This window comes from Stegodyphus dumicola, chromosome 9 (assembly GCF_044657685.1).
Source record: "Stegodyphus dumicola isolate Sdum_Otavi_A_Nest chromosome 9, ASM4465768v1".
Lineage (NCBI taxonomy): Eukaryota > Metazoa > Arthropoda > Arachnida > Araneae > Eresidae > Stegodyphus > Stegodyphus dumicola.
In genome coordinates, this window is record NC_140776.1 from 78,125,011 (window position 1) to 78,138,488 (window position 13,478).

Here is a 13,478-nt window from a genome sequence, read left to right on the forward strand (position 1 = left end):
AACATAATCGAAAAATTGCAGTCAAGGATATAAGAAATACGTAGATAGAATTAATACTTATTACATGCTCCGCTCTTAGGCACTACACGGAAAGAGAAAGATACACTGTGGAGGTCTTTTTAAGGTAAACTGACTCATATCCACGTTACCTGGGGAAAACCAGGAAAGCGCCCATGCAGCCAGCCCGCTCGCCGAGAATCGCACCCCGGACCGAACTGCCAGTGTTCATCAGGCATTACCTATCGGCTGCTAGTGGGCGCACGTAGAAAGAATTGGTAGAATAATTTCTTTTTGAACTCTGATGTATCATAAATTCAGCAGAAGCTATGTAAAATCAGTCCTAAAATGACAGAAATAGTTCTATTTCAATTAATCATGATCATTAGTATACCTTAAAAACATTTTTTATAATGTACGAAAAAAAACTTTCTTACTTGAAACCTAATTGGAAAGGGAGATTTAAATTGTGAAAGGATTTCATTTGTAAATGAATTATCGGACTTAAATTTTGAGCGAGTGTTATATATCTGCGTGTTCTAGAAAAATCAAGGAAAGTAGAGTATCTTTAGTTGAAAAGCTGATTATATCACTGGTCTGTTTTTAAATTGTTGATTTTCCATGCTTCTAAAGAATATTCCAGTTGCTCAATTCTAGGTAATAAACCTGTGCGAAAATTTTTGCAATAATACTGCGGAGTTCTTTGTTGGTATGTTTTTAAAATGTAGTCTGTAGGAAATTTGCATTGGTTTTTGTAAGAAAGGTTATTTTCAGTAGAACTGACTGAAACTGCCGGAAAGTTTTGATTGAAACAAGGTATTGTTTACAATTAAAAATCTGCCAAATTGCGGGGCAGGTGCAAAACGAAAATATGCCCGTTAGGGTAGCCGGTAGAAATATTAAGATTAAAGAATTATTAGAGGCAATTCACCTGCAGCAGATGAAAATTCCGCCGTTGCCAAGTATTATTTGCTTAGCGGATCGCTTCTGATGGAAGGTAATGAAGTAACCGTATGGAAATCTCGTTGTGTACTCAGGAGTAATCTGGGAATGGTGAAAGGAGTTTCCAAATAAAATGAATAAGATGTGACTTGTGTACGAGAGATAGCTTTCCTGAATTACTAGGCTTTATAAAGAATTGGTGTCTAGTAGCAGAGTTTTCGAATGTACTAAACTGCTGCATAGTTGTAGGATTTTTCATGATATTCATGTCGCATTAATAATAAATTTTTATGAGTAATGTCAAGCAGTTGAAATGGGCAGGCACAGAAATTAATGTTAATTAATTAATAGATTTAAATCTGCTTTATATATTTGATACGTGCTACATTTGCTTTATATATTTCATAAGTGTTACTTTGAAAGCTTTGCAGTTAATAAAAACAGAGTATAAAATATTTGACATATGATTTGTATTACCTTGACATGTGATCATGCTTGTAATTTTATGAAGTATGGAATATTATTAAACTACTACGGAAATTAACAACAGTGTTTTTTTTACACAAATTTCGTTCTTCTGCTTTCACATACATAAATGGCAAAAGGGCTACGCTTGAAAATTGTATTTTTAATATTAATTTTATATAAATTTTGCTCAGAAAACTGTTATATATATATATATATATATATATTTTTTCCGTGTGCGAGCCTTTTTGTGACGAAGCGGTGAAATCGCTGAATACTGGTAGTTCGACTTGGGCTCTGTTTCACGTGAACGGGCCGGCTGTATGGGCGTTTTCGGATTTGCCCCACGTGTAACGTGAATACGAGCTAGGTTCCCTTAAGATGTCAAGATTATGAATGTTAAGTGGAAGGTTTATTCTTCCACTTTACACTCATAAACTTAACAATTTCTGAGTGAAAGTTCAAACTCTAATCCGAATGTCAATTATATTGAAAATTTACTTCTCGTAATTTTATTTTCATATCAGATATTTAAATCCATATATTTAAATGCTTGCTTCGAGTGGGAAACGGAAATATTTTGTGCAATTTGATGAGGTATGTCCAAGAAAACGAAAAAAAAAAGCTTTGTTTACGTTTAAAGCCTCTTAAGCCCACTTTGAAGGGGGAACAGAATTATGAACATCCGATTTTTCACTTCGTAATCAAAATTAGTCTAAGGAAAATATTTGAATAATTTTTTGTAATGTTATTTTCAGATTTCATTTTCTTAAACTTTTTAAACATTTATTTATCGTGTGAAGCTCTCGGAAGTTTGGAATCTTATGTGCTTATACAGAACATGTTATTTATCCTAGGTCCAAAAAGTTTTTTTTTTTTTTTTTTTTTTTTAATGTAGCAGGAAAGGTCAGAAAATATTTCATTGCATAGTTCCTTCAACTAACTGAGAATTTCTGTATGAATGCATGAAATTATTATTATTGAAATTGTGTGAAGTTATATATGAATAGGAATTACGAAGATTATATGTATAAAATTCTAAGCACATCTCCTCTTCAAAGGATAAGTTTTGCATCGCTTTGCTTCACTCTGCAGCATGTAATGTCACGTTTTCCCTGCAATATCTGTGTACTGCGAAATCTTTAGCCCAGTCGCTGCTCAGGCTTAACACAAAGATTCTCCTACTTATAAATACTACCACAGTTAGTCCGCATCACTTTTTCTGACCTGCTGCTGCTTGAACAAACAACGTCTATCGCTTCGCCTTCTCTCTATTCTTTAAAAGATGCGAGTCTATATTTGAAAATTATATAGATTATATATATATGGCCTGATTACAAATTAGGTCCTCGAGTTTTAAGAACCTCAGTATCTCATAACTTCTCACAACACTCCCCGTTCTCTCGGAAACAAGAAACATGGGCATTGTGGATCCCTGAAATAGGCCGCCTTCAAGACTGCTTCAATGTCAGACTGTTGGTCCTTGAATATTTATTTATTAGACATCAATTTAGTAGTTCTGCCATTTTTCCAGTTGTAAGATATATATGTTCGACTTCGGTTTGAATCCAAACCGTAAGCTGCATGGAACTAAGTTCGTAATCGTAATATGAAGGGGGGGACTATAAGCATACGTTGAGAAAGCATTTTGCGTGTATTGTTTATTTTCATGTTCGTTTTATCTCATTTTCAGAATATGAATATTTAAAAATCTCTCCCTTTTGGTTGCATTGCATCATTTCTTTTCTCTCTCTCTCTCTTTTTTTTTAGTCCAAAGGGACAATTTGCCCTGAAGGACTATTAATTTCGTGTTGGCATTTTGCGTTGAAAACTTTAAAAGGCTGTATCACTTTTCAAATCTTTGCCGCCATATTTTATCGCTCTGTCTTATATTTAAAGAAATTAAATAATGAAGAATCTGCATAAATGTATGTATGTATATATTATCTCATTGTGATAAAACAACGCAGGGGCGTAGCTAGAGGGGGCATCTGTCCCCGGGCGCAGAATCCAAGGGGTGCCAAACTGGTGTTACAACATTTTAGAATTAAATGTTTTCCATCCTTGGCAAGCAGTAGGGGACGCGAAATCTTCAGTTGTCCCTGGGCGCTGAAAACCCTAGCTACGACTCTGAAACAACGGTATCTAGAGCCATCAAAATTTCAATAACGTAATCTTCCATAGAATATGGACATGTGGAAGAACTAATTTGAATTTGAAATTTGTTTTATTTTCGATTTCATATTCTGTAACACTTCAACGAATTTTTGATTAAAAAAACAAAACGATTTGAAAGCGAGCAATGGCAACACTGTACGGGGGGAACATGTTTATGTCCAGCGCGCGAGACTGTGTTTCGGAAATTCTAAAGATATGCTCATTTTAAAATTAATTTGCGATATTGCTGTTGAACTGAATTTTATAGTTTGAGTACGTAGAACATGATATTTAATAAATAAATAAAGGTAACGCACAAAACTTCAAAAGAACGCCTCTTTGGACGTAATTTAAAATCTGAAACTTTTCAGATTTTTTTTTTTTTTTTTTTTTTTTTTAAAACCAGAATCATTTTTATTAAGATCTGGTAATGAAATGTTAAAAAATGCTCATTCTACAGTCGTACGTGGAGCTTAGTGTAACTAATATGTGTTGTACAAATTTTTTTAAATTAATGTTTTGGCCTACATTTATGTTACTTTATTTTATTACCCACACAAGGAAACCCGTTTCTCAGGGCCGTCTTAAGGAATTCGGCGCCCATGGGCTACTAAAAATAATGCGCCCTTTTTCCTAAGAAAATACACAGAATGGCAAATGGGAGTCGGAAAAGTTATACTAAACAAAAGTGTCAGAACTAGAAAAAAAAAACTATTTATTACTTTTATAATAAACTGTTATCTTTATTGTAACTTTTCTTATTAAGTCACTTATTTAAAGGATGGGTATAAATGTTACCCAGATTTGAGGGGATTATCTCAATAATGACAGTTCCGATCAGTTTTTAGTCTAATCCTTAGAACTTGATCGGAACTATTATATGATTCTCCATCAGTGCATAACATAAACAAAAATAAAATTTTAATTAAATAAAAAAACCATTTAAGAACAAAAACACACCTTAATCTAAACAAATGTAACTTATATATTTACTTTCCTAGCTTTTTCTTTGGCAAACTGATCAATAATATCAGTAGTACTTAAATTTTCAAATAAATCTCTTTCAATAGACAAAATACTATTGAGAATACTCATTGAGTTTACTCTGTCCCAAAGAAGATCGTAAGTAATTTTTTATTCTTTTGATTGCTGAAAATGATCTTTCGCCACTGCAGTTTGTTGTGGCGATACTTAAAAATGTGCGTATTGCTGTGATTACGTTTGGAAATGTAGATTCAATTCTTAACTCGATTATTGTCTTTAAACTTAGTTCTGCGATATATATATTTTCGGTATTTTCCAATAAATTCACATGTTTAAAATGTAGGCATTCTTCAATAAAGTTGTTTTCTAAATCATTCTGATATATTTCGCATAACTTTACAGCATTATTTCTAATTATGTCTTCATTTATATTTTTTAAATTAACTAGAAACCCAGATGTTGAATAAATGTCAACATATGCACATTTTCTCTTTTGTACATCTGCTAAAATTTTATCAATAATAGCATAATATGTTTTTATGCGGAATTTGTCATTTGCATCAAGTTGCACTTCTTCCGACGTATTTTCGTCGAACTGTCTTTTTCTTTTCCGTAACCGTTTGTATTCATAAAAGCCAGATAATTTTATACCTTCTGATTTGTAAAGGTTAAACGAATCTATATTTCGTTTCGATTGTACAAATTTTTCTAAAGAAGCATATAATGAAACAATGCATTCAATTGTAATATCAACTTTTTGAAGCGATATATTAGTTTTATCGATGGTTTCCAATATTTCACTCCAAAATGCTATCATAATAGCAGTTTCCAATGAGTTGAACTCATTTAACAATCCCTGGGCTTCAACTTTTGTTGCAGGCTTTTGAAAATTATCTTCGTAAAGTTTAGTTAAAGCATTTTTAAAATTTTCATAGCCCGAAACCACTACTTTCACTGAATCAGCTCTTGCTGACCAACGAGTGTCGCTTAATTTTTTGGGAACTTTATTTTTTGCTGTTAGCGTATTTTTTAAAATTTCCCATCTTGATGTTGATGCGGCAAAGAAATTGTATAAGTTTTGTAGAAACAAACACAATTTAGTTGCTTGTATGCAGCATTCAGCTGCCGATTGTCCAATTAAATTTAAAGAATGTGCCGCACAGGGCACGTAAATGGCAAGATTATTTCTAGATTTAATGCGTGCTTGGAGGCCGTTATATATACCCGACATATTAGAGGCATTATCATGAAATTGTCCTCTACAATCTTCTAAACTAATATCTAAATCAGATAATAGCTTTAAAATACAGTCTTGCATTTCTGAGCTCTTATGGCCAGTATTCTCCAAAAATTTTAAAAACGTTTCAACGGGTGTTCCATTTTTATTGACATATCTTACGACAATGGTTAATTGATCCATATGGGAAATATCGGGCGTCGAATCGACTATAATAGAGTAATATTTTGCCTCTTTTAGTTCCGTGATAATAAAACATCTAACATTTCTGCCCAATATTTTTAGAAATTCATCACAAATATTTGCAGATAAATAAGAAATATTCCCAGTACCTTTATTTGCAAAATTAAATATATGTTGTTGCAAAATAGGGTTAAATTTTGCTAAAAGTTCTAAGCACCCTAAATAATTCCCGTTATGTTTATCACCAATAGTTTGATTTTCTCTCCTAAAAGCCAAACCCCTTGAACTTAAAAATTTTATGACTTCGATGATACGTTCTAAAATATTTTTCCAGTAATTCGTATTTTTTTCCATTGATATAATAGAATAATTTTTGAAATATTCCCATTTTTCTGTAGATCTGTTCACAATTATACGGGTGTTTTCTTTATGAAGGGCTGAATTTTCATGGTCCGAAATTTTTTCACTGTGTTTCCAATCGTTAAAACCTGCACTAAATGGATTATTGGCACTACCAAACAGTTTGCAAGGGATGCAATATACTTTTCCTGAAGTATTTGAGTATAAAAGCTAGTTTCTTTTTTGTTGTTTTCTGTTTTGTAAACGTCTATAAAATATCATTTTTGTAGCATATTTGCTCTGTGATTTGTAGACCACTTTAGATGCAGAAAAGTCTAGTTCTTGAATATCTACCTCTACGTTAGATATGTTCTTCATTATATCTATAATTTTATCTTCGCTTAATCTTCCCCATAATGCTGGATCAGTATAATTAACACTCAACATATTACTAAGTTCATCTTCATCTAAATATTATCTTTCTTGATCTTCTGGCTGTGGCTGTTCCATGTTTGTTGTTTCTGGTCCTCTTCTTTTTCTTTCACATTTGATTGCTGGGCATTATTGTCATACTGTTGTTGATTTTTTTCTTTTCCCTCTTTGTGTTGCTCATCCTCTGTAATATCCATAGAAAGTGTTTCGCCTTTTTTAAAGAAATTTGTTAATGTAGGCATTTTTTCCAAGAGAGCTTTTTGCCTCGCCTCTTTCTCTTCTTTTAATTTACGGTTGGCGGAACAGATAATTTTTTTTCGTTTATGTTCCATGGTTAGTCTTCCTACATAATGGAATAAAAAATTGTTATAAAATTGTTAAATATGTATATATCATTATTAATTAATTTTTAGCTAACATATACACTAGTGGACAAAAAAAAACGCATAATCAAAAAAATGGCATCTAGCAAGATAATATTTATTAATTTTAAAAGGTTAAAAAATAAATTGGTTTTTTTCTCATTTTATATTTAAAAATATATTTACTTTAAGGTATACGGTTTATAAAAATCAAAGTGGACAAAAAAAATGCATATTGTTTAATTAATATCTTGTATGCCCACCCTTTGCTTTATAAAGTGCTTCAGCTCGATCTGGCATACTTTCGACCAACTTTTTGCAGAAATCCGGATCAATCCTGTCCCATTCTTCATGCGTTATCCTTTTTAACTCATCAATGTTTTTTGGCTGTCTTTCCCTTATTCTTGTTTTCAGGTGAGTCCAGAGATGTTCTATTGGATTCATATCTGGTGATTGGGATGGCCAGCTTAGCACAATAATCTTCTTATCTCTGAAATATTCTCTTGAATGCATTGAACGATGCTTTGGATCGTTATCTTGTTGGAATTCATATCCATTAAGACCCATTTTTGAAGCTGACAATGCAAGACAAGAGTCGATTATCCTAGTATATTTAAGGGAATCCATATTTCCCTCAATGATTGTTAACATTCCAGTGCCATTAGAGCTAAAACAACCCCAAACCATAATATGCCCTCCGCCATGTTTAACAGTAGGCTTTAAATTTTTCAAATTATATCTTTCCCCTTACCTTACGACGCACATATCTTCGTCCATCTGATCCAAACAAGTTTATCTTGGTCTCATCTGACCAGATTATGCTATTCCAATGCTCTTGAGTGTAATAAACCCATTTCTTAGCATGCTCATATCTGCTTAAAACATTTTCAGGACTTAAATATGGTTTAGAACAGGCAACTCTGCCAGGCAAACCTATAGAACACAATCCACGACGAATTGTTCTAGATGAAACACATTTTCTTTTTCTGTCATTTAATATATTTTTCAATTTATTTGATCCTAATTTAGGATCTTTTGAGATATTTTGCTTCAAAAAAGTTAAATCACCTGATGAGAGTGACAACTTTCGGCCAGATCCCGGTTTTCGAGATGAAGACCCTCTTATAATATATTTTTTAACAATTCTGGAAATTGTTGATTGATTTACGGAGTATTTTTTTGCTAACTCCATTCGGCTCATTCCAGACTCGTGGAAAGCTTCAATTTGAGCCTTGTCTTCAATTGATAATTGCTTTGATATGGATGCACTGAATCATAGAATTTTTTTATGTTTTTTGGCGGGAAAAGGCAATTTTTTTCAATATGCATTTTTTTGTCCACTTTGATTTTTATAAACCATTCAATATACTACCTAATTTCTTTATACCTTAAAGTAAATATATTTTTAAATATAAAATGAGAAAAAAAACCAATTTATTTTTTAACGTTTTAAAATTAATAAATATTATCTTGCTAAATGCCATTTTTTTTATTATGCTTTTTTTTTTTTTTTTTTTTGTCCACTAGTGTATGTAAAAGGAAAAGCACTTACCTTAGGAAGATAATAATATAATTTAATAATTTCCACTTAATTTTCAATTTTTAATTCACCTTATTCAGTCGACAAATACTAAAATTATATCAATTTTAGTTTTGTCGTGCAATCTATATTAAGGTACGCATCAGTGACCCCTTTATGTTCCTATCTTTTATCAGGATTGTTAAAATAATACAATTTACGTTTAGATAAATGAATATGCCCTGGCGACGCGGTGAGTATACGTAGGTGGTCTTATATTAACTCCAGTACAGCTCCGACAGTTCAAATGCGACTGAAACAAAAGTACGATGGGTAGGGTGTTACTCCTATTTCGCGTTGCCCTTCTCTATCTATCGTTTTTCAGCACATTTGGAAGAAATAAAAATCAGTTTAATATTTTAAGAAGTGTTTTAATTTAAAAATAAGTAAAAACTAATAAAATGAAAAATAAATTTTTACTATATCGCAAATAAAAAATTGCCGCCTCAAAAGGCTTGCGCCCTGGGGCTATAGCCCATTTAGCCCTGTGGTTAGGGCGGCACTGCCGTATTTTGATTTGATTTGTCAGTTATCCATGTCAAATGATAAAAATTATGATTCACGATTGTTACTTAATAACTTAATGGCATCGATATTTACGAAACACGCAAAAATGATAGTGCGGTTAGATACTATCATAAGCGTAAATAATACCGAAGTGGTTGCGTTGATAGTAGATTATTACCCATCCTTGACTATGCTGGTAAAAGCCTTTAGCGCCATCTTTTAGAGCTAAGGAGAACTAAACGGAAAGGGAATAAAGAAATAACATTAGAACCATCTGTAGCTTTGATGCTAAACAAAAGTTGTTTGAAGTTGTGTGTACCACAGTCTGTTTCTAATTAAAATTTTATTTTTTTATTTATTTGTAAAAGGATTAGGCCTTTATAATTGACAATCGAAACATATAGGGAACGATAAACGATTTCAAATCGCTCAGAAGTGTGTTACATATAATTTATATTTTTTTTACTTAGCGGTAAAATTGAGAGCAATTTTTTTTTTTTTTTTTTCTGAAACATGTCTTATTATTGATTGAAGATGTTCAGATTTACATATTGTATTTCACATTCCCTACTCCCGTTCCCCCAAAAATACTCTCCAAAGATGAGTTTTGAAGTTATTTATAATTTTATAATTGGATACTGAAAATATGACTAGAACAGGTTTATATATGCTAATCAGATTTTTGATTTAATTCTTATACTTCATTATAAAATACAAATGAATGCAATAAATAGCTAGATTAAGGAAACAAAGAATTTAACTATCAATAATCTTTAAGAAAATTGCAAGCTTTCTCTCTCTCCCTGTCCCAGCTGTTTTTAATTTGTAGTAACATAAACGAGCATTAATTAACACTAGACTTTAATTAACACTAGAAAAGTCAAATTATTTAATTTGACTTTGAATTGAAAATTTGTTAATTAACTTTTAATTAACACTAGAAAAGTCACATAAACTTGTATTTTTCAGCGCAATCAAGTAATTTTTTTTAAAAATGGGGTGAATATGTTTCGCTCTCTGTTGTTTTCTTATTTTCCCTTATAACTTCTAAGCTAATAGATATACTTTAGTGGAATTTAATTTAGACTTACCTCAGTTAGTGAAAAGCATGAAGATGACAAAAGTGCTAAAAGTGATTATGAGAGAGACATGAGTGGCATTGTTATTCTCGAGTCTATATGTTTTGTATGTATGATTTGAAGCCTAATTGCAAATTTGTTGTTAGCAATTAATTTCTAAGCTTTTTGAATCATGCATATATAGTTACTGGTTTGTGATTTCACTAGTGATTCAGCATTTGATTCAGCTTGTAGTAAATAAGTAGTACACATTCTGAAAACTGCAATGATAAAAATTTATTGATAACAATTTAAGAAATTAGTTTTATTAGTACAGTTTAAGAAATTAGAAATGACAGACAAAATCCTCGAATTCAATATCCAATGAGGAATCTAAAAAGAAGTTTCCATGAATATATGTGAATAAGCACCTAAAAAAAAAGCATATCTGGTTACATGGCTACCCATGCAAGAATTAAAACCTCTTGACTAAAAGATGGTGTGTAGTTATTGCCATCGTTGTCAGTAGTTTAGCACATTTGGGAATATTGGATAACACATTTCATCTATGTAGGCACCTAAATTCTCAGAATATCGGTATGTAGGCATGTAAAAATCTTCATACTGAGACAGTTCTTTATGATATGAGGATTGGGATGTGGTGTAGGATGTATTGATGATGTATGGATTGGGATGTATTGCATCATCTCATGCCTGTTGTCTGTGTCTTTAATCTTGGGTCCTACTCTTCATGAATCCACTGGATGATAGAGAGCTCCATACTGGCCTTTTTTAAGTAGATGCCATGTATGTATCATATTCTAAACTAAACTATTAGCATGAGTAAAATTATTTTCTTTCCTCCTTATAAAGATTTTGTTATTTCTTGAGGACTTTGACCATTAAGGTTACTTATCTCTCTGAGTTCCTAAGTGGCATGCTAAAAGAGCAAGTATATCACAACACAACATGTGTTGGAATTAATTGCAGGAAAGCAGTCATTTATAGCTTGATACCAAAAGTGGGAAATTGAAGCTTTATGCAGTGAATACCTTCGCATAGCCAGGAGTGTCTTAATACTAATGATTCCCACATTTAAAACTTTTGTTAAATCTTTAAGCTAATGATTAAGTTTTAATAAATGAAGATATGTCCGTATTTAAATTTCACAAACTGCATCTTCTAATTTGAAAGATAGGAGAGCACATCAGGGTTCAAGAGTGAATTAAGAACTTCCATTTAATTGTAAGTATATAAAAATTTAAATTAAGTATAATGGCTGATAGTTTGGCAATTATTATTGTCAAATGTTATAATACTCATGTAATAAAATCTCAAGGTATTTAATAAGGTACAAATAACTTGAAATTTAATTTTGTTAATATGTAAGTTTTTATGAAACAGTGACTTATTTCCTGCAACAGATCTGATAATTTAGGTTGTAAATAAATAACCCAAATTTTATTTATTTTAAGCTTTAAATACTAAGATGCTAATATAAATATATTATATTACTGTAAATATAATATTTTGAAGGGAGTCTGATGGGGGAAAAAACTCTTGGAGGAGAGGAACTGACCATCATTACATTAATTGTCATACATTTACAATTATATAATAGTTTATTTGTATGTTTTATTGAAAAGTAACTTTAGTTTTAGATGTATAATTCTTTATATACTAAGAATGTTTCTGAAATATGTTTTTCTCAGCCTTTATGAATTATATAATAAAAGAGGATTAAAATCAAGATGCATTTTATTGGGTTCTTTTCATCATATATTAAAATATTTATAATCATTTTCTGTTAATTGCATTTATATGATCTTGTTATCATGTTATTTTTATGCTTTTAGGAAACTGATGTGAAACAAGGGGATAATGAACTGTATTTTCTTAATGATTCTCCGGTGAGTAATTTCATTTCTGAATTTATTGCCATTGTTTAAATAGTTACTAAAATATTCTGAAACAGTACTTCCCATCGGTGAGCTATAGGGACTTGTGGGGCTTGCCCATACCCTTTGTTAAATTTGTGAACCCTTGTATCTAATTTGTGAGCTGCTTGTTCTTTTTCTTTGTTTAAAACAAACAATTTAATTCTGTATTAAAGTCAGAGGAATTTAAAGAATTAATAACTGAAAGCATAAGTAGATTTTGCAAATTATCTTTATAAATTTTACTAAACTGCTTTATAATGTCTTTACAAAGGTGACCAGATTTTAACATTGGGAAAGCGAGACACCATTGTCCGGGAGGGGGGAGGGTTCTTGATTAAAAATTTGGTCTATATGGAGGAACTAAAATTTTCATAGATCGCAAAAATAGTATTGAAATATATTTTTTTTAAATTTCAATGCAAGTACAAATTGCAAATATATTACATTATAAAATGTAAAATTAATACAAAATAAAAAATTATGTATCATATTTTATGCATAAAATGTCCTTCAAAATGTCAACACTTAAAATTGTAATTTTTCGGATGTCCGCATGTTATTTACCGTAAAAAAAATGCATTCAGTCTCAGCATTAGTTCCTGGTAAGAACAGTGCATATTCCACAATTTTTACTGCATTATTGTATGGACAAAATTATGAAATATTTCTAAACATTTGTTCTCTATTGTGATTTTTGCTGATGCCCAATATTTAACCTTTTCATTATCAATATACTTTTTTAATAATGATACCTCATTAAAAAGATCATGTTCAGAAGGGAAATTTTGAGTAATATGATCGAATGATTTTTTTCACATCTTCCAATTAAGTTCTTGTTTTAATGTAACCCAATGGAAATGTTCCATATCATTGTAATGTACCGTCCACTCTTCTAAATAAACTATGCATTTATTATATAACTTTTTAATGTGATTCATAATATAGATCAATTTTAGGGCCGCTCATTTATATATTCTACGTCGCAGATTTCCCTAAAGTGCAAATCAGTCAAAGCCATTTCTTTGGATGCTACGCGGATCACATCGTGTTAGCTAGTAAATACAGGAGAGCTGAGCTTGCTGATAAAAAGCTTCAGGATATTATGCCTTTAATTGAAATTTGGTCCTCTAAGTGGTGCATCTGCATCAATCCATAGAAATCGCAACTGCTTATTATTTGACGTAAATCCGCCAGGACTCCTCTCATTGTTATTCTGAAATTATTCAACACTGATATTCCCACTGTAGACAAAGCAAAGTATTTAGATATCACCTTTAATACTAAACTTACCTGGAT

General features: G+C 31.3%; 1 protein-coding gene across 1 annotated transcript in view; it reads left to right on the top strand.

Annotated features, from left to right (window-relative positions):
* LOC118187640 (uncharacterized) overlaps positions 1 to 13,478 on the top strand; it is a 408,650-nt gene that overhangs the window by 370,367 nt on the left and 24,805 nt on the right. Inside the window, exon 2 of the mRNA XM_085823655.1 lies at positions 12,099 to 12,152. Within this exon, the coding sequence (XP_085679781.1) occupies positions 12,099 to 12,152 (54 nt within the window). The remainder of the gene's footprint in view (positions 1 to 12,098; positions 12,153 to 13,478) is intronic.